Source organism: Megascapheus bottae, chromosome 11 (assembly GCF_031878675.1).
Source record: "Megascapheus bottae isolate mThoBot1 chromosome 11, mThoBot2.hap1, whole genome shotgun sequence".
In the NCBI taxonomy this organism is placed as follows: domain Eukaryota; kingdom Metazoa; phylum Chordata; class Mammalia; order Rodentia; family Geomyidae; genus Megascapheus; species Megascapheus bottae.
The window spans coordinates 57,447,496-57,470,754 of NC_143519.1; the positions used below are offsets into that span (position 1 = coordinate 57,447,496).

Below are 23,259 nucleotides of genomic sequence, written 5' to 3' on the forward strand. Positions count from 1 at the left end.
AGAACACATTGGTTACTGCTGAGCAGTGGAAAGGAAGATTATTGAAGCATACCACAACATAAGTGAATTTCAAAACCATGCTTAATGAAAGAAGACTTGCCCAAAAGTATACATGCTCTATATTACTGGTTAGTTGGTACGACAGAATAGGTAAAACTCATCTACAATGAAAAAAATACCAGAGACATTGATTGCTTCTCAAGGTAGAGAGAACTGGGAAGGGACATGAGTAACAATTCTTATCTACATACCTTAAAAAGAGTGGTCTGTGTCATGTAAGCATATACATTTATTAAAAATCTAGTAAACGTATGCTTAAGACTGCAATGTTTTTCTCATTGCTTTTTGCTGTCCCTTGGTTATTCTCATATTGTTAACAGTATCTTACCTTGTTATCTGGTATATTGTATATACGATTATTTGTCTATTTGACATAAGAAAAGGAAGGGGGGGGGAACAAGATGAGGGAAGGGGGAGGGCCGAGGGAAATGGGGACAAAAACATGAGAAGGAGTATCAATGTGTGTGAAGTAATGCTCCTTCTGTCTGGCGAATATAACTATAACCCTTCTATTAATTACAATTTAAAAAACAAAGAAGAAAAAGAAAAGACTAATGTTTTTGTACTGGAAGGGTGAATGCAGAACATTAGTTAATCACTATTAATTATATTGAAAGAGAAATGTGCTAACTTGTCTTAAGTCGAAGTGCAGAAAATGATTTTGATTTTTTTTCAATTTTTTAATTCAATTTTATTGTCAAGATTTACAGAGAGGTTGCAGTTACATACATAAGGTACATACATTTCTTGTCAACCACTGTTACTACCTCATTTTTCTTCCATTTTTCCACCTAGTCATCACCCTTCCCTCCCTGGAGCCAAGTTGTAAAGTTCATTTCCAACATATTGTCTTGAGAGTATCACTGTTGTATTGGTTAGCCCTTTGTCCTTTGTCTCACCATTTTATTGTTCCTTTTCCCTTCCATAACTCAGATAAACATATGTACAATACACAGGGTACCAAATATAGTGAAAGTAGGGAACAAACCACAGAGGGGAAAGAAAAAAGAGACAACTTCACATAATACATTAAAAACAATAACAAAAACCATAGACTCCATGAGTTCCCTCGTTTGTAATATGCATATTACAAATGTGAATTACATATACATTTTTGTAATATGTATAATAATATGTATAAGATAGTCCTAGCAGAGAATCACAATAGCTCAATAGCTATGTGCATATGACATATAAGATAATGCTAAACGAAATGAACTAAAAGAGATGAAAAAGGAAGTGATTTTTAAAATTGGTAGATATTGTGATACAGCAAATATAAAATGTCAGTAGTAGACTGTAATAGATGTTTGCTGTAAAGATAGTGAACTTTGCTTTGTGTATGAAATTTTTCATAAGTTGTTGAAAAAATAATAGTGAAGCTGTTGATGTGTTTGTTCATGAAGGATTTTATAAACTTTACTTTGTTTCCTTTTGCTTCTCTGATGTTTACTCTGATTTCCTATTTGAACTTGTGCTTTTCTGAGAATTTATCTTTACTGTTAGTTACACTAAGATCATAGCTTTATTTGAGAAGTTATACTTCAGAGATGTATGCTTCTGGCCTGATAGTGCAGTTGTCTTTAGGACTGTTACAGTTTTCCTCAAGGTAAGTCTTCAAAGAGATTTTTAGAAATAATATGGCTTAGCTAGGCGCTGTGGCTCACGCCTATAATCTTAGCCACTCAGGAGGCTGAGATCTGAGGATCGAGGTTCAAAGCCTGCTTGCGCACTAAAGACCTTGAGACTCATCTCCAGTTAATCACTGGAAAAGGGGAAGTAGAGCTGTGGCTCAAGGGATAGGGCCTCAAGGGGTAGTACCATATCTTGGAGCTGAAGAGGTCAGGGATAGCTCCCAGGCCCAGAGTTCAAGCCCCATGACCCACAACAAAAAAAAAAAAAAAGGAAGAGGAGGAGGAGGAAGAAGAGGAGAGAAATAATATGGCTTTTCTGGGATTATAATGAGGAAGGAAACAATTTCAGGTACCATTAAAGATAGACTTTAGAATTAGATGGACCAGGTTTTGAATTCTATTGCAAGTCACTTTCAGCCTAGAGTTTGGCCTCTCTGAACATTATTTTCCTAATCTGTAAAAGGGCTGTAGTAACCGTTTTATAGGATTTGCTGGAATGACTAAATCAAGTGAAGCTTGTAAAGCAATTAATATGACTAACAATGTGGCAATAGTGGATGAATAGAATTATGAAGGAATAGTTAAATCATTGGCAATGAATTTTAGACTTCCAGCCCGTTGGAGTAAGAAAGTAATACAGTAAGGTGATACTGAATGCTTAAATGTATGTCAGCTACACGTGTGACCAACTATGAATGTATCCTTCTAATACAGAGTAACCCCTGGGAAATCTATACATTTCTGTCTGAGGATTTGGGATCAATAAGATACTATAGAAATAGCCAGCATGATGATGCTCAACTTTTAGAATGTTGTTTAGGAATGAGAAGTTCAAATAGTAGATACTTCTTTTGGGGGTACTTACCACTATCTTACTTTCAGTCACAACCTTGATTGATTGATTGATTTTATTTTTAGGGCATGTTCTTTCTGTACTTGAATCTTTGTATTTCTGGGGAAGTTGAATCAGTACCTTGTTTTGGAAGTAACCCATTAAGGCATCATGCATCCCTTGCTACACTGATTAGGCTAGATGGGTATGTGACCCACACCATCAGAGACAGGAAGATGTGATTCTGAGGCTTTTATTGGCAATATTGCAGAAGCTGAGGGAGGGTTATGACTGTACCCTAAAACTGCTGTCGACAGCTACTTCAGCAGCCTGAGAATGCATTCAATCCAGGAGAAGCAGTTGGGAGACTCCCCAGTCAGCCACACCTCTTACTTAAGCCAGTTTCAGTCAGGTTTTCTGTCATTTGCAGCTAGAAGAATTCTATGCATACTTGTTCATCTAGTATAGTATCTCTTAATATTGCTTAAACGTTTCTTCACTAATTTTAGTTACGCGTGTATTTTTCTATTGCACATACATTTTTCATTGTCTGGTGGTTAATTACTGGTTAGATTTTAATTCCTTTGAAGAAAAGGAGTAATTTATTCCAAATACACATTGTATCCTCATTGGCATATCTCTATTGGTGCTGTCCAGGATCATACCTGGTTATCAAGGAAGTATTTGAAATGTGACCAAGAAAGTGATGTAAATATACAGTACACATTGGATTTCAAAGGCCTGGCATGGGAAAAAAGAGTAAGATATAATATAGGTCAATAATAGTTGCTTAGTATTATGTTTCTTTAATATCATATGGCTATTGGGAATTTTAAAGATATGCCTTACTTTATATGCCTGTTTGTGTCATTGGCTAACTAATGTCCTTGTATTTAACTAGTCTCTGAAGGCAGGGACTGATAATCTAACTTACCAAAGTAAAATTATCCACAGTACCTGGCCTGCAGCATGTAATGAACAAATATTTGTTGAATGAGTTATGAATTTTCTTTGGTTTAATTTATGTACCTGTTAGTGTGTATGCCATATACCATGCTAGGTGAGAGAGGAAACAAGATACGGTGCTTTTTTAAAAATAGTCAGTTTTACACTTAGCTTCATCTAGCTGTCACCCTGGAAACAGCAATCCAAAGATTGTCAGGACTGTTGTATGCTCTTGGAAATATTTACTGCCATTCTGAACTCAAACCTGCACATTTAAATATTTACATAGATAAATCTTGAGTTTTAAATCCAAAGTGTATGGCTTCTTGTCTAGCAAGTGTAAGATCCTTGGTTCAATTTCCAGCACTGCAAAACTTTTAAAAATTAACTTTTTTTCATTTTTTTAATTAAAGAATTTATTAACATTGATTTTTACATCATATTACAAATGATGTGTTTAACAAATAAGTATTCAAGAAGGGAATCTATATACAATAACTGGCACTTAGATTTTAGAACATAATTAAAATTAGGCTGAGAGTTTGTATGTCATAGATATATATTAATCTATATAATAAAATATTATGACTATAGAGTCATAAATTTTTATGTCTATGTAATTGTGTTTATATTTCCAATACCAAAATTAACTTTTTTTTGAAAAAAGGAATGGGCTGGGCCGGGAGTTTAGCCTAGTGGTAGAGTGCTTGCCTAGCATGCATGAAGACCCAGGTTTGATTTCTCGGTACCACATACATAGAAAAAAGCCAGAAGTGGTGCTGTGATTCAAGTGGTAAAGCTCTAGCCTTTAGAAAGCCCAAGAACAGCACCCAGTCCCTGAGTTCAAGGCCCAGGACTGGCAAAAAAGAAAAAAGAAAAGAAAAAGGAATGGAAACATTTGATGTTTGCTATAATGTGGATGAACCTTGAAAGCTATGTTAAATATCTGGGCATAGTAATACATACCTGTAATGAGGAAGATTTCAAGCCTAGGCTATATAGCAAGGCTTTGCCATAATAAAGCAGCCTAAAATGCAAATATTTGAGGAAATTCACTAAATTTGTTGATTTCCTGAAGTTCTTCTTTCCATTAAAATAGTTTGCTGAAAAGAAAGTAAGACAGTTACTGAAGATGATACCCTCGTCATATGTTATATTTTGTACTATCTCTTTATTTTTCCTAATGAATTCTTTATAAATTGCTAATTGGCCTTTACATGGTTAGAAGAACAGAATTATATTTTCTGTAACACAAGTGAGCTGAAGTTTAGATTGCATTGAAGATGTGAATAGGTAGGGGTAAAGGCAGTTAGATTCAGTTATTCCTATATATAATCCAAAACCAGGTAGAATTCCAGCCCTTCAAAGATTATATTACAAGGTAATAGTAGTTGCTTAGATTAGGGCATGGTTACAGTGAGGAAACATATAGGCCTCTTTTGATATCTGAATCTGTAAATTGTAAGAAGAGGAAACCCTTAAACCTGACTAAAACATTTCTGTGCAGATCTTCTTAAGAAGCTTGCATTCTGATCCTTATAAATATTTTGTGCCCCATGGCAAACATAAATGTTTTCCAAGAAGCTTTTGGAAGGATTGATTGACAGCTCAATTTTGAGCTATTTCTTAACTATGTTCCTTCAAATTGAGTTTCCTATCTGAATACAAGATACATACTTATTTGAATTTTGTGGTTATCATGAGATTGTCAGCTTCAAAGACTCCATTTTATCACAACAAAAATAAAAAAAATACAAAGTTATGTGAAATACATGTGAGACTGTTAAGTCCATTTAAGTATTTTGGCCCTTACATAAATAGCAGTGCAAATTAGTGTCTTTGGTGTTGTCAGGAGAGAATTTCTCTGTGGCTCTGTCACCCATTTGTATATGTGAAAATATATGTAGGTAGATGCATGTTTATATATTTTGGCTTTGCAACTTGTGCATATTTACCAGACTTTATATACTTAATATTAAGTACCATATATACCCAAATATCCTAACTATAGAATCAGCCTGCCTGATTGGAATTATATTTCCATCAGTTACTTAATGTTCTTTTTTTGAAAAATGAGGAGGAAGGTGAGAATGATATCTAACTCAGAATTATCATGAGGATTACATGTATTAATCCCCCCCCACATTGCATTAATACAATGGCTTACATGTAGTGAGTGCTTAGTAAATGTTCCCTATTAAAATTATCTCACCAGATCTATTCCTTTTTGATGTAAGTATGAGAATATCTTATTTATCATCAGATTGCAGTTTAGAATGGAATGTTAGTGCACTCATTTGGCTTCTTGGAGCTATCAGAAATTCTTATATATGACTGAAACTCAAAATTAAAGGGAATATAGGTATAGAATTATGAGGAAATTTTGCTTACAGGTTTTTTGTTTTTGTTGATGTTGTTGAATATATTTGTGCTGGTTATAATATGCTATCACCTTCTCCCTGTCTTCATCCTTTTCCTCCTCTCCCTTCAAACCCCCATCCTAAATGTTACTCAGAATTATTCAGATTTGACTGTTTGAGCATAATGTGAGTGTAAGCTCTCACTTCATTCATCTTGACCATTGTAATAACTTCCTTTTGCTCAACCCTTTTTGTACTAAGCCCCACTGCTAGATACCTTGTCTAAGAAGTAGATGTGATCACTCATCTCTCCCCTTCTGTCTGTACAGCAGTCCTTCTCTCAGACCCATCTCATGTTTCCACAAACATATGGTATGCATACGTTTTCTCTTTTAAAATACTTCATATTTCTGAAGCAGTGGTCCCTGGTCTGCCTAAACAGAACTGTCGAGATTTTAAATATCATTTCTGAACTTGTATATTTCTCCAAAAAACTTTCTGAGATTATCACAATAGAAATTAATCTTTCCTCTATTGTGATGTTTTTCCTTCTTTTTCCCAAGTTCTGGGATCAACCAGTATCATTGCATGCTAGGTGAAGACTCTACTGTTTCAGCTCCTGAAACCCCTCCCCCTCTTAATTTGAAAAGTGTTTTACATAGTTAGTCTAGGAAGTCCAAGAGCTAGATTTGGGCATCTGATAAGGGCTTTTTTATTGTGTCATAATTTGTCAGACGGCCTTGGGAGGATGAGTTCAAGAGGACATACTGACTTCTGATGAGTACACAAGCCCTTGAGGCTGTTCTTTGCTCAGTGATCTAATGGCAGAGAAATTAATGACCCAGAGTAGATCAAATGAGGAAGCTGACTAGAGCCTTCATTTTGAAGTGCAGTGCTCTTTGTGGCCTTTGCTCCCAGTTTCTTTCACAATTTCTAACATCCTTGGAATTTTGTAACTGCAAAGTATGTTTTTGGAATACTAATGAGGTGCCTGGTGGCCTGTAGACACTAGGTAGCTTCAGAATAGGGGGGGATGGGATGGAGGACTTAAGGACTGGGACTTTCAACCCCAACTCCAGCTGCTAGGGAATAGGTTGAAGGTTGATCTGGGGCGTTAATCACTCATGGCTGTGCAATGAGGCGTCCATAAAAGCCCAAAGGACAGGTAGCTTTTAGACAGCTGATCAGCTTCGGGAGGTTCCTGGAGAGCTTAGGTGGGCAGCACCTCTTCCTCCATGCCGCACTTTGTGCATGCTTCCACCTGGTGTCCACTGGTGTCCTTGAAGGAACCTAGAGACATAAGTTCTCTGAGCTCCATGAGTGTCTCAATAAATTTGTTGGATCTAAGAAATGATGATGACTCCATTTTAACTCCAGTCAGATGCAAAAGTAAAGCAAGCCTTGGTTTTCAGTTGGCACCTGTAGTGGGAGGGTGTAGGGGTATGGTCGATATTGAGCCCTGCACCTTCAGCTGTACTCTGGTAGTGTCAGAACTGAATTGAAATTGAGGACTTAGTTATAGTGTTTTCTGTGATGATTGTTGAGTTCCAGTGAATTTTATTTTTTCTTTATACCTGGGGTCAGAAACAAGTGCAAGTTTTAAGGGTATAGAAGAAGCCAAGACTTTTTTACTCCTGTTATTCCCATATAGTGTTCACAGAAGGCGAAGAAGCCTACTGATTTAGGTTAGGTAATTTTCAGAGAATCTTGTTAGCTTTTTGGTTTTGGGGATTTTTTTGTTTGTTTGTTTGTTTGTTTGGTCAGTCATGGGCCTTGAACTGTGGGCCTGGGCATTGTCCCTGAGTTCTTCATTCTCAAGGCTACCACCCCACCCCTTGAGCCACAGTGCCACTTCTGGTTTGGGGGTGGTTATTTGGAGATAAGAGTCTCATGGACTTTAGTGTCCAGTCCAGCTTTGAACCTCATCCTAAGATCTAAGCCTCCTGAGTAGCTAGGATTACAAGTGCGAGCCACTGTGCCCGGCTACTTGTTAGTTTTAACACAGGGAATTTAAGTTTTACATCAGAGCATCTAGCTATATATTCTCATATGAAACATACTGATACAAACTTGCTTTTTTTTTTGGTTTGTAATGAGGCTTGAACTCTAGGTTTGGGCCTTGTTCCTGAGCTCCTCAGCTCAAGGCTACTGCTCTGGCCCTTGAGCCACAGCACCACTTCCTGTGAAACTTTGTTTTAAAAAAAAAAAAAAGTGGTAGAGTACTAGATAGCCTCAAGCAAAGTAGCTCAGGAACAGTGGTTAGGACCTGAGTTCAAGTCCCAGTATTTGTATACACACACACACACACACGCATGCACACACACACACGCACGCACGCACACACACGCACGCACACGTGTGCATAGAAAATTTGGAATGATAAATTGGTAAGCTAGGGAGTAGACACTGTCTTCATATACATTGAAAGACAGCTTCACAGTGTATAAATAAAATTTACCTGTAGAAATGATATTTCATTAAGAATGTTTAATTTATCTAGTACATTTTTTTACTTTGGTTCTAAAATTCTTCTCTAAGTCAAAGGGTTTTTGTTGTTTTACAGTGGTAAGGATTGAGCTCCAGGTCTCACTGTGGGAGTAGGCAAGTGTTTTACCATTGGACTGTTCTTACAACCCCAAAGCTTATATGTTTATCTGCTTCCCACTTCTAGTTAAAGGAATTGAAATGGGGATTGAATATAAAAGCATTTTTGTCTGCCAGGAGCCATGAATAGACTTAAATTTTTCTGGTACTTTTTTTGTTCTAATTCTGATCAGAGCCTCAAATAAGAGAAATGGTATTTTTCAGGTGGGCAGGGACCTACCTGGTCCTTTCTAATAGAGATCGAGTTCCATTACCACATTTGTACTCTGTCTTGTCATGCTTGTTATAATCTCATTATAGACTCCACCTTAGGGTGTGATTTTTCACTATTATAACTAGGTTGGAGTTACTATAGTATGCCTTAGTAACTATTTTGTCAAAGATGTATCTCTCAGATCAGAGAATGCCCCTAATATTGTTTAAGAGCAAACTAATTAAAAGTCAAAGTATATTTGACTGACTGTCTCTAACAGAGAAGTTAAGCTACTTTAAAGCCATTGTTGGATTAATACTTTGCTTGTTTTTCTTTGCTTTTCTTAATTTTCTGTTTCCTGGTAGGCTTGTGAATTCCTTTTTCCTTTTCTTGGCTTCCTTCATTCATTGACACTCCATACTTTGGAAGCTCTACTATCTCAGTTGGATAAATAATTTTGTAGATAGGGAGTTTCTCATAATGGAAAGTTTATTTGATTCTCTACCACTAGCAGTTAGGCAACTTTTGGTCTTAACCAATCCTCTCCTAACACTTCATAGGCTAGTGCAGTCTACCATGTTTGAGATGCTTACAAAAGGCATTTTCCATTTGGTCAGATGAAGGAAATAATCATCTCCTCCTTCCCCCCGCATTGGCATTACAGTCTGAAGATTGAGCCGTTAGGGATGCCTAGATGCACATACTCCATCACGTTTTTGGTTGTTGCTTAATTTATCAAGTAACACTGTTTTGGTCATTTGGTGAATGTCTATTACTTCTTAGACAAATAAACTAAAGTAAACAACTTATACTTTGAATTTTCATAAAAGTTGGAAAATATAGATAAATAGAAGGTAAAAATGACTTATGATCACTATGGTAATTAGCAATGCTTTTGATGTTTTACATGCCAAGGTATACATTATAGAAAAAATACATTATGTCCACAGGTTGGGTAATGATTTATTGTGTATATATAGTTATAATGCGTGACATAAAAAGTTTAAAGCAAATTTTTTAAATTTGTGTGCAAATCCTGGGACCTGAACTCAGGATCTGGATGCTGTCCTTCACTTTTTTGTTGTTGTTGTTTAAGGATAGCTTTTTTTGAGGGGGAAGGGAAGGAAATAGTAAATTGGGCATAAAAGTCTCATAGACTTTTCTGTCCTGGCAAGCTTCAAACCATGATCATCAAATCTGGGCCTTCTGAGGGTTATAGGTGTGAACAACCAGCACCCAGCAGAACCAAGTGTTTTTAGATAATAAAAATACTTAATTAGTACCATCTCACCTTTCCCCAAAAGACAATAACCTAGTAGATGTTAGAGAAAATTTTTTAAATTACTATTTTAGAGATGATATACAGCGGGGTTACTTTTACATATATTGAGTGATAAATACATTCCTTTCCTTTTGCTTAGTAAGAGAAATGCTTTTTAAAAATAAAGAATTCAGGGCCGGGAGTTTGGCCTAGTGTCTAAAGTGCTTGCCTAGCATGCACGAAAGCCCGGGTTCGATTCCTTGGTACCACCTACATAGAAAAAAACCGGAAGTGGTGCTGAGGCTCAAGTGGTATAGCTCTAACCTTGAGAAAGTCCAAGGACAGTGCTCAGGCCCTGAGCTCAAGCCCAGGACTGACAAAAAGTAAAAATAAAAGAATTCACTTATATTAATTTTTTCTATCAGAAATTAATAAACTCAGTAATAACATTTTTACACTTTTTTGTTTCTTGAAATTTTGTATTACTGGTCTGAGGCATTTATGAATGCTATGATATTAAGACTGACTCATCTGCCCTTTTCAATTACTAACATACCTCATATTTTCTATTTCCATTTAAATAGCTGATACTGTTTCATCTATTTTAAAAATAGTAGTAAGCCCTACTGCTTGACTGCAAGTTACTATATAATTAAACACTGTTTTATTAAATAACACTTCACATGTTATATACTTCAAACTCTACATATATACATACACAACAGTTCTTGTGCCATTTTTCTATTTCTTCGGCCACTTGAAAATAAAATAGCTGCAAGGCACACTCAGCATCAGCATCCAGAAGAGAAATAAGCTTATGGTGTTGAGCCGTCTGTCCCCTGTGTCAGCATTCTGTGCTTTATGACAAGAATTATTGTGAACAGAAAGACGTAGTTAACTGTTTGTATGGATTTGTTTCATTTTTTAAGACAAACATTTGTAAATTTTCTGAATTTCTTAAGATCCAAGAGGTAAGATTTTTCGTGTTTCCAAATAGATTACCTTCTGATAGAAAGTCTGTAGGCTTTGAAAAGTAAATCAAGCATTTTAAAGGTGAATTCTAAACTTATTTAGTATATGAAAATTATATGTATGTTAAGCATCTAATTTATAGCTTATGCTAATTTACCAAGTTTTTCCCAAAACATTTAAGCTTCTATTGTTTTTTTTTCTTGTGTGAAATAGATTATATCCAAGTTAAGTCAGATAATAACTTTTAGAAACATTTCTCTTTCTGGACAAGCTCTCATACTACATTAATCTATAGCAAAATTTTTTTCTAACAGCACACTCAATAAATGGAGGGATTTGGAGAAAGAAGCAGCCATCTGAATTGTTGGCAAACAGGAAATGACTATGCCGAGTCATTTATTTTTTTCATCTAAATTTTAAGAACTTAAAAAAAATTAGACTGCTACATTTTGGGGATATTTAATTTAGGGCTGCCACATAGGAACAGTTAAGATTTATGAAATCTCTCATTTCTTAAATTGTTCCTAAGTATTCTTATTAGGACTAAAACTATTGAAATCTCTAATGGTTATTATCACTTTTGAAAAGCTCCTCAGAAGTTTATAGAGTTTCCCTTCATAGTGCAACAAAGCCCAATATTTAAGGATAAGTTCAAGAACTGTGAGTCTTTGAGAAACATGCCTATCCTGGGACTTGAACTCAGAGCTTGGACACTGTCCTTGGGCTTTCCAAGCCTTACCACTTGAATTACAACATCACTTCTGGCTTTTTCTACATATGTGTTACTGAGGAATCGAACCCTGGTCTTTGTGCATGGTAGGCAAGCACTCTACCTGTAGGACAAACTCCTGGCCCCATAGTAAGAATCTATTTTAAAGCAGGTATTTTATGCAAAAATTTTCAGAAGTTACTTTCTGTTAATTTACAGATACATGTCTCCACCTTTGTATGTTGTTTGCAAATGAGTATCCTAAATCTCAGATCTTAAAATTAACCTATAATGTTATAAAATGTAAACTATAAAGATAAATGGTGAAAATGGAATAGCAAATACCTTCAGGAACATCTGTCTAAAATAGAGGAAAGATTGGACAAAAACTGCCCTAATCCCTCCCTTCTAATCTGACACACATTTCTTGTGGTAAGTCAATTATTTGGTATATGAATTAGCATTCATAAACTTATACATTTGTATAATAATATATTTCACTATTCTTGATTAAACAGATTTAACTGAGTTTTTAAATTGGCCCTGCCCCAATTTTAAGCATGTTGTGCTTATACTTTAAAGAACTATACGGTCTGTCAGGAAATTCTGTAGTTTTCCATGAAAGAGACCATTGAGCACCAAAGATACTTGTGAGCATAGGTATACTGAAGCCTCATTCTTTGTTTAGTTTCCCAGCCTCAGTATTGGTTCCTTTCAAGGATATGGTTGTTATTAAGTTTGTTTCCTAAATACATAATCTATAGTAGACTGACAGCAGCCAAGTATAAATCTACTCTCCCTTCTTCCTCCCCTATATATATATATGAAGCAGGTAACAAAGAATAGATACTAAAGAAGATAATAAAGGAAAAAAAGTAGTCATAATTGGTATGTTTTTGTCCTATTTACCATAGCAAAGATATGGAACCAACCCAGATGCCCCTCAGTAGATGATTGGTTCAAGAAGATGTGGTATTTATACACAATGGAATTCTATGCTGCCATCAGAAAGAATAACATCACCTCATTTGTAAGGAAATGGTGGAAATCCTCATTTGTAAGGAAATGGAAAGACTTGGAAAAAAAATTATATTAAGTGAAGTAAGCCAGACCCAAAGGAACATAGGCTCAATGATATCCCTCATTTATAATCATTAGTACATACCTAGGACTCTCCTAGCAGAAAATTACAATAGCTCAAAACGTAGGTACATAAGGTCATATAGGATGAGACTAAATGAAAGGATCTCTAGGATATGGAAACAAGAGCTTTATCTTGGGTGATTGTTGTTCTTAATGTACTATGTTATCTCTCTCTCTCCTTTTTTTTGCTCTTATGGTTAATCTCATATTGTTACTGTATGTGACTTTGTTACCTGGTATATTGTATATACCTTTATTTGATTATTTGAAATAGGAAAGGGAAGGGGGAAAACAAGATGAATGGGAGGTAATGGGGGGAGAGAAATGGGAACAAAAACATGGGAAGGGGTATCAGTGTGTGAGAAGTAATGCGCCTAATATGTGGCCAATGTAACTGTTAATAAAAATTTTAAAAAATGTTATGCTTTTATAGAAAAATAATGGTGATAAAATCATTGGAGAAAAATTATAGCAACAGTGCATGGGCTGCATTGTTGATCATCCTTAAGTCTTACATAGTCTATATTCTGACCTAAGAGTAAAATATTTTATTTCCAATTAGGTAATGTTAGCTATTTATGTTTTGAAGAGCTATCTAACTTATCATACATCTGAATCTAGGTACTTCAAAATACACTGAGAATTTTCTCTTTCCCCCCTCAGTATTAGAACTATATCTGAAACAACTCATTTAGTAAATTAATAGGCCCTCTGCTTTCACATGGAACTCTATTCTGGATAAAAAAGCAAGGCCAACAAGGCTTTGGTCCTTGTCCCCGGGACCACTGTCTATTTGTTTAGGTTGTGTAGGAAGCACAAACATCTGGCCCATTCAGTGATGGTCCTTTGAGGTCTGGCCCAAATTGCTTTTATTTCTTTTTTTTTCTTTTTTTGTTGATTGTGGGACTTGAACTCTGGGCCTGGGCCCTGCCCCTGAGCTCTTCAGCTTGAGGCCACCACCGTACCCCTTGAGCCACAGGACCACTTCTGGTTTGGGGGGGCGGGGTTGTTCTTTGTTTTTTGCCAGTCCTGGGTTTGAACTCAGGGCCTGAGCACTGTCCCTGGGCTTTCCTCAAGGCTAGTGCTCTACCACTTGAGCCACAACACCACTTCCAGCTTTTCTATGTATGTGGTACCAAAGAATCGAACCCCGGTCTTCATACATGCTAGGCAAGCACTCTACCACTTGGCCAAACTCCCCGCCCCACGACTTCTGGTTTTTCAGTGGTTAACTGGGGATAAGAGTCTCATGGACTTTAGTGCCTGGCTGGCTTTATTTATGAGCCTTGAGGTCTGTCTAGTCTCACTACTCAGTCTGGCCCATTCTGTAGGTGCAGGAGGAGCAAAGAGACTGGGCTATTCCACTGCAGTGTGTTCTGAGTGCTGCTGCAGAGTTAGGTTCACATCCAGGGTCCTGATCACCAGTCAGTCCAGTAGAAGAATGAGCCTGCTCAGTATATTACTATCCATGGGCATTGCTTCAGTGATGAATTAGTATTACACTGGCTTGTAATATTAATATTGCAAGGCTTTTATAATGCTCATAAAAGGTTTTTCTGTTAGTGAAGTATTTTGTATTTCAATGCTCTGTGAAGCAAGATGCCATTTCTTCTTTACCCAGTAGGAAATAGATTTATAAGTGCTTCAGTGGTATGCCACATCATTATGTCACATTACTGGAGAGTGAGTGGCAGAGTTAATTTGAACTCAAGTCCCTAACTCCAAATCAGTACCCTTTTTTTTTTTTGGCCGGTCCTGGGTCTTGAACTCAAGGCCTAAGCACTGTCCTTGGGCTTTCTCAAGGCTAGCACACTATCACTTGAGCCACAGACCACTTCCAGCTTTTTCTAGGTATGTGATACTGAGAAATTGAACCCAGGTCTTTGTGCATGCACTAGGCCAAACTCCCAGTCCAAATCAGTACCCCTTGGGTAACCTTTACTCCCTTGGGTAATTATAACCAAAATTACAAAAGTCAACAGATATCTGGAGGCAAATACTTTTAGGGTTTATTTTAGAAGTTGAACATTTGAAATCTTTTCATCTGTTCGAAGAAAATAAAAGCTTACAAAACGGACTAAATTTGAACCCTTACATTTAAGTATAATATAGGAAGCATTTAAATTACCTACATATTCAGCAGATAAAACTTAACTGAGCAGTAAAGTTCCCTTTGCTCCCATCCACATACCCTACGACTGACATTGTAAACTGAGGCATTTTCCAGCACATTCTCCTAGTAGGAGTGACTCCCCTCATCTGGTTGGCAGGATTCACTCAGGAAGAGCTCACCCCCTGAATGCAGAAATAGTTCTTTCCACAGAGGTTCTTTCTGATCAGCAGAAACATGTCCTGGATTACTCAGACATATAGAAAGGTTTTACTAACTTTTGGTATTATTTTTTTCATATATTTTTATTTTAATTAATAGAAGGGTTACATTGTATTCGCCAGATAGAAGGTGCTTAATTCACATACATTGATACCCTTTCTCATGTCTTGGTCTCTGTTTCCTTCCCCCCCTCCCCCACCCCTCATCTTGTTTTCCCCCCTTCCCTATCCAATTTCAAATAACCAAATACAAATATATCCAATATATCAGATAACAAAGTGAGATACTGTAACAATATGAGATAACCAAGGGACAGCAAAAGAGATGAGAGATAACATAGTACATTAAGGACAACAATCACTCATTATATGGCTTTTGTTTCTATATCCTACAGGTCCTTTCATTTAGGGGCATACTATATGGCCTTATGTATCTAGGTTTTGCTCTATTGCAAATCTCTGCTAGGAGAGCCCAAGGTTTCTCTGATAGTGTTTTTGTTGTTGTTGTTGTTTGTTTTTTATTTTACATTTTTTATTAAAGAATTTATTAACGTTGATTTTTACATCATATTTTAAATGACAAGTTTAACAAACAAGTGTTCAAGAAGGGAATCTCTATTTACAATCACTGGGACTTAGTATTTAGAACTTAATCAAAATTAGGCTAAGGGTTTGTATGTCATAGAAACATTAATTTATGAAATAAAGCATTGTGTCTATAGAGTCAGGTTTTTATGTCTATATAGTTATGTTTATATTTCCATTTTTTGGTATTATTTTAAAGTGGTTTTATGTAAATTCTATTTTTAATGTGTTTTAAAGTAACAATTTCGATACTTTTTTATAAGAAGTGAGTCCAGATGACTCCGTGTAGTAGTTGCCTTTATCCTGGCACTGAAAAAAAGCTGTTTTTTCTTTTTTTTTTTTATCATAGCTTGGTGGCTTAAAATTAGAAGTAAACATAAAGGGACATTTTATATTTGTGTATCCTATATGAGCCACAGCTTGATCCTCTTTAATAGAATATCTAAAGTTATTAAAAACATGTTAGAACTAAAAGGCAAGTGTGATGCTATCGATGAATATTTTATCAAGTATGCAAACAAAGAATGATAAGCATTTTAGAATTAGGCTTAAACTCAGACATGTACAGGTGATCTATTAATATTTTAACCAAACTGCTTACAATCAGGATATAAGGCACTCTAAATTTTCAGAGTGTCTTTAATAGAGTAACACAGTAGACATTTAACAGACATAGTAGATGAAAAGAATGAATGTATAGTGACCTAGTTACCCAGCTGGCATAGAGTTCTGAGCCTTAATTTTATTGCTTCTAGCATTTTTTGCTTAGTTTCATAATTTCCTAGATTATTAAATAGGGATATCTCCAGCCATAAATAGTGTCTTAAGAATGCCTAAGTCTGAAATATTTTTTTAAAAATTGCAATGACTTCTTAAATGTTGCTAAAAGGAGAAAGGAAAGAACTTGCTCTGCCTATTGAATTAGGTTTATATAGAAAAACAAGAAAGTTGTAAATGTGGAATTGTCAAAACTAATAATTTAAAATATTGCAAATGAAGTATTGATTAATTTAGGAATAGGATTTATATAAAGCTCTTATATTATGTGTGCTAAGTGTTTTTATACATCCAGATTGCTTCTTCCAGTGGGTCTAGAAATACTTTGTCCCAGGAAAAACAGACTCCTACAGCAGTGTGTTAGTTTTAGTCACTGTAACAATGCCACAATGACAGAGGGTTATTTCGGTTTACAGATTTACTTCCAGTCTATCTATGGTCTGTTGCCTGTGTTGCTTTGGGCTAAGTAGCACATCGTGGCAGTAGTGTGTAATACAGAATTACCTCACAGCCAGGTTGCAAATCAACAAGGAAGAGAGAAAGCCTTGTTTAGGTCCTACCTCTTAAAAATTCTGCCATCTCCCAATAGCACCATTCCAAGCACCAAATCTTTAATACGGGGCATTTTAGAGGACATTTACAATCCAAACTACCGCAAGCAAGGCTCAATATTTTGCCTTGATTTTCAGTTCTTGTTGTTTTCCAAAAGACTACCACTGTGCCTTCTCATGGAAATAAGAGCCCTTTAATACTCTGTTAGTCATTCTTGCTCTGTACTCTTTATCTGCAAAGTCAAAACTTTTTGGTTTGTTTGTTCTACTAGTGTGCTGGTTTTGAACTGCAGCCCTTAGAACTCGGCCTCCTAAAGTAGCGAGGGGTGAGCCCCCTGCCTAGCTTCAAAATGTTTTTCACAAATGCCCTTTTCACTCATTCTCCCAAATACTGAATAAATTTTAACAAAACTTGCATGCGTTCTCACAACATCTTGCCAGCTTTCAAAATCCATCCTTCCTTTTCCCTCCCTTCTCCTCTGTATTTATGTGGGATGTGTGTGTGTGTTTAGATAGATATATTTTTTTGAGAAAGGTTCTTATATGTGTGGCCAGGCTGGCCTGGAATTTTTGATCCTCCCATATTCATCAAGCAGCCTCAGCCTTTCAAAGTAAGTAGTGTCATGTTCTTTGTTTTTAAGTTACAGGGTAGGGTCCAATATTTTAATTGCTTTGCACTGCAAAGAAAACAAGTAGTTTTCTTTGTATATTTATTTAAGTACACATTTCGGGTTCACATTTGAGTCTGAAAACAAATTTTCCTTTAGTGCATTGTAGGTGCTAAGAAGTAGAAATGCAAAAGACAAAAAAAAAAAAAGACACCATTTCCCTTCTAGGAAGTGGAAATGAGAGATTGATAGCAAATGTGTCACGAAGAAGTTACTCACGTGAAGATTTGTGAAAGAACTGTTGGAGGTAAACCAGAGGAGAGGGGAGGATGAGAGCAAGGTGTTCTTAGACGCTTGGCATTGCCAAGTTAAAAGGACCAAAGACGGTTTCCATCTGTGCATACTTTGGTGAATTGCTCTTATCTTCATCATCCTTTTTCCCTAAGCTGGATCTTTTAGACTCGGGCATGAGGGTGCTTTAATTCTGAGTCAAAAATAATGTCAACTTTGGTGTCAGTGGCTCACACCTGTAATGCTAGCTACTTTTGCTGATATAGTGGTGTGTGCCTGTCACTGTGGCTATGTCGGAAGCTGAGATCAGGAGGATTGTGGTTTTATGCCAGCCCAGGCAAGACCCACCTGATATCTTATTCTAAAAATATCTGCCTGTAAAGGGCTGAGGGCATGGATGAAGAAATAGAGCATCTCCCTAGCAAGTATAAGGCCCTTGGTTCAGCCTCCAGTACCACCAAAACAATAGAGAAATGATCTGAAAATGCATAGATTTGGAATATATACATTAGTGCACTAGTCTTTCTAGAATCCTTACAGTGCAACAGATATTCTTAGCCTGCTTCTTCCTTCTTCCTCCTCTCCCTCCACCCCCCAAGGACACATAAGCTGTTAGCCATAACCAGAGTGAAGTTGTAAATATTTTCATGCCTCCTTTCTACTACAAGGACTGTTGCTCAGCCTATTTTTAAAAATATGTCTGAGTATTTGATAGCTTCTTTACTGCTTTCAAAACCATTTAAGTAGATAATATATTTATAAAAGTATACATTGTGACTGGTTTATCTGTCTTTGGTAAAGTAAAGAGGGGCACAGAAATGGAGAGAGAAGGGTGAACAAACTCAGCAGTGATACTCATTAGACACTATGTTGAAACTGAACTGTATAACTTGTGGATGGGACAGGAGGAAAAACTGGAAGAAAGTGAGGAAGGGGTGACATTGTCCAAAAAGAAATGTACTGGTTACCTGATTATAAAACTGTAATGTCTCTGTATATCACCTTTATATTAACAATACAAAATTTAAAAAGTAAAAAAAAATTAGAGCTAATATCTGAAGGAAAACTTAAAAATCAACCCAACCATGTGTAAATTACTACATGTAGTTATGGTGGCCTGAACTTGCCAAGAGAAAAAATATTGTTGTGCAGTTGGTTATTCAACATTTATTAAACTTCTCCTTAGTAAGAGACCCAACTCTTAGAGCTCTTAGTCTGTTTTATGTTGTTGTAACAAAATACCTGTGCTGGAACACCTTACAAAGAAAAGTCCATTTTAGAGCTGAAAGTCCAAGATCAGCAGCAATCTTTGATCTTTTTATGAGGGCCCAACTGTGTGCCAAGAAAAAGGAAAGGGTATTAGCCTCATGCAGTAGGAGTCACACAAGAGAGACAAAATCATAAAACTCAATTCCAGACTCTCTCGTTTACTCCCCTACTTTGTTTTAGTGTAATGCCCTCAGTAGCCTAATCCTGAGACCCCCCCAACTCTCAAAAGTTCTACCACTGTACTAGAGAACCATCTTTCCAGGATATGAGCCCTGGAGGGACCCAGTCTTAGGCCATAGCACACCATGACATGATGTGAGGCAATGTAGGACATTTCACACAGAATGGGGGGGAAAATGACCTGCCTAGGGTTGGAAATAGTGGGAAAAGAGTTGAAAAAGTCAGGACAGGTTTTGTTTCTTCTTACAAAACCCTTGAAAGCTTTCATGAGATACCAATCCTCTTTCCTGTAACCTCATAATTTTCTATTATATTACTTTGGAGCAAGAAAGTCTTGGGTTGTTTGGTTTTGGGGGTTTTTGGGTTTGGGGTTTTTTTTTTTTCTACTTCTCACTAATTGTAAGTTCTTTAGCTTTGAGAAAACCATAAAATCTGCCCAAATTTCTGCTGTGTGTGTGCATGCCTGCCTGTGTGTGTGAACTCTAGGCTTAGGCACTGTTCTTAAGCTTTTTTGCTCAAAGCTAGTGCTCTATCACTTGAGCCATACCTCTACTTCCTGATTGTTGGTGGTTAATTGAAGATAAGATTAGCTTGGACTTTCTGACCCTGGCTGATTTTTAAACCTTGGTCCTCACATCTCAGCTTCATGAGTAGCTAGTGAAATAGTAGCATCTTGCTTGCTTTTTTAATAACACATTGCATCTATGATGTTATAGGCACTGTTTTAAACAACACACACACACACACACACACACATATTAATGTGTATTGCTTATATTGAAAGGGAGCATTGTTGTCACTCCAATTTTTCATCTGAAAAGGCTACAGACTTTAGTAAAGTCACAACTTCGTAAGTGAGTGACTAAATAGTCTTGACCCCTCAGGCCAGGCCTGTGCTCTCAAGGGCTTGTGCTATATGGCTTGCAGTTTGCTTTTCGTTGAATGTTCATTTTATGTGAACATTTCGGTATTTCAGGGTGGAGTTGTTATTTGGTATTTTAAATGGGAACATGTTAATTTTCCTTATGAAAAGATTTTGTGATAAAACGAAAATTGTTAAAGAACTGAAGTTATTTAGAGATGCAGAAAATAGCTAATACAGAATAGTCTTAGAATAAAGCTTTCTTAGTCATTATGTGGGAGGCTAAAACTGCAGTATATTTTCTTGAGGAAAAGAAAAGCTGGAATAAACACTATCATAAAGAAGGGCAAAGAATATGTGAATTTCTTGTTAATTAAGGGGAAATAAGAGTGTAAAAAATACCTAACTTGAAGTAATCTTTCTGCTTGAGATACATGTTTCTTAATGTCACAAACCTTGTACTGATATTTAAAGTAGTTTTGATGTTCAAAGGGTAAAGTTACCAAATACTAGGATGTTTGCCCTCTTGATGTCGCTACCGATAGTTTAGGTCACAAGTGCTATTAATGTTATTTTTCAAAACATGATTTATTCAAGGGCAGGTCAAGCTGTTCTGCCTGAAACCTATCCCAATTCTTATATTTCATGGCCAAGTGAAGTCTGTTAAAATGTTAATAATTATTTATTTCTTTAGATAGGGTGTCAATGTGAAAAATCAAGCTGGCTTCAAGTTCATCCTCTACCTAGGCCCTATGGGTGCTGGGATTAATTATATGTGTATATCACATACCTGGCTTAATTTTTGTGCTTTGTCTAACTGCCTGAAATAAAATAGCAGAGAAAAATGTTGTTGAAATACAGACAAAAGTAGAACCCACATGGTATCCTGCTTTTTATACTCCTGGGTTAGAAGTTAACATTTTATTGTTGCCTAAGAACCTGGTCTCTACCTGGGTTGAGAGCATTCACTTTACATTTTCTGAATGTGCCATGGACTGGCCAGCCCCTGTGACTTGTAAAAGTAGCTAATGTTCTTCTCTTGCCCAAGACGATCTTGTCTGTTTTTTCTTTGGGCGTGCTCTTTCTCTCTCAGATGCTTCCTGTCACAACTCAGCAGACCATATTTTTTAAACCCTTTTGAAAGTATTTCTAGCCACAAAGCCAAACAGACTTAAATGCCAGTTCTCCTCATCTTTCCCACACTTATGTAACATCCTGTATATAACTTTTTTAGAGTACTTATTACATGGAATTTTAATAACGGGTTTTCTTAACTGTTCTCTCTTGCCTCTGTCCAAGTTCAATTTTCAGCATACACTCGAAACTGTAAATATTTACAGAAAGGACCCAGGAAACTGCTGTTCTTGCAGCTGATTTTTAGCTTCTGGTGCTTCAGCAGAAGGGGACCATTTCCTTTTAAGCTTACATGAAATGGAGAGTGCTGTAAGAGTGGTGGAGAAGCTGCACGCGCATGTCTGCAAGCACACACACACCCACCCCAAAGGCACTCCAAGTAAACACCACCAAATGGAAGTGTGGAATAATAGGAAGCAGAACTACAATTTACAACCTATATTACTGTTTGCTTGAATTACAATATTTTTTTCATTTAATGGAATAGAATAGTATACCTTAATGGAATTTTATCCAGATGCTATTTTATATGCTATGCTGATGTGTCTTCCTATAAATTATGTTCTAAACATAATCAACTTATACCTGTCCTAAAATGTATTTTTTTCTGGTAGTGAGGAACAATTTTTGTTGTTTGTTTTCTTTCGATCCCCTGGCTTTTCACTCAAGGCTAGTGTTCTGTCATTTAAGCCACAGCTCCAGTTCTGGTTTTTTGCTAGGTAATTGGAGATAAGAATTATAAACTTTTTTCTGTCATATCTGGTTTTAAACTATGATCTTCAGATCTTAGCCTCTTGAGTAGCTAGGACTATAGGTAGGTGTCAGGCACTAGTTCCCAGCAAAAAGGTCACTTTTAAATTAATAAATCCTGTTTCTCCTGAGACTACATCTCAAGAACTCTTATTCTGATATAGTGCTATATATTCTATAGGTCAGTTAGAAGCCAGGAGCCATGATTAGGATGATAAATGCGAGTGCATTACATAATACACTTTAAATTGCCCAATTAGCAATTAATTAGCCTTAAATCTACCCTAGGACTGTGAAGTATTTCAGAATTTCAAATAGGAAACCATATTGATTATTATACCATATTGCAATTGCAAGTTCTTTCTTCATCCAGATCTTGGCACACTATCCAACTACCAAACTAGTTTATATCACTATTTTTGTGATTCATTTATCACCTCATCTAAAAACTTTCTAAGTCTTTGCTGAAGGTAAATCAGTTTTACTTTAAACTTACCTTGAATTATTCTAATTACTTTCGTTTGTGTCTTCCAGACATTGCCTTTATTCAGATACACCCAAGTCTGTTAAAGGAAACTAAACCCATCATATGAAGACACAGAAGTAGCAGATGATTCAAGATGGGAACGACAAGTGATGAGATGGTATCAGTGGAGCAGACCGCCTCCTCCTCTTCCTCCCTAAACCCTCTGTGCTTTGAGTGTGGCCAACAGCACTGGACCAGAGAAAACCACTTGTACAATTACCAGGATGAAGTAGATGATGACCTTGTCTGCCATATTTGCCTTCAACCTCTGCTGCAGCCACTTGATACACCCTGTGGACACACATTCTGCTACAAGTGCCTCAGAAACTTTCTACAAGAGAAAGACTTCTGTCCCTTAGACCGGAAGAGACTTCATTTCAAGTTGTGTAAGAAGTCTAGCATTCTGGTTCATAAACTTCTAGACAAGTTGTTAGTTTTGTGTCCTTTTCCTTCAGTGTGCCAAGATGTAATGCAACGCTGTGATCTGGAGGCACATCTTAAAAACAGGTAAGCAAGAAATGCAAACACAAAAGAAATAGCAAGATTTTTTTTAAAAAAAAAAAGGTTGTGTAAAACGAATAAAAACTTTATTTAAAAATAACGTAGACCAGGCATGGTGCTATGTTCCTTCCTGTGATTCCAACACTCAAAAGGCTGAGGAAGAAGGATTGTTCATTTGAAA

General features: G+C 36.5%; 1 protein-coding gene across 1 annotated transcript in view; it reads left to right on the forward strand.

The window, feature by feature from the left end:
• Lnx2 (ligand of numb-protein X 2) overlaps nucleotides 1-23,259 on the forward strand; it is a 76,624-nt gene that overhangs the window by 13,706 nt on the left and 39,659 nt on the right. Inside the window, exon 2 of the mRNA XM_090342340.1 lies at nucleotides 22,586-23,084. Within this exon, the coding sequence (XP_090198466.1) occupies nucleotides 22,672-23,084 (413 nt within the window). The 5' untranslated portion in view covers nucleotides 22,586-22,671. The remainder of the gene's footprint in view (nucleotides 1-22,585; nucleotides 23,085-23,259) is intronic.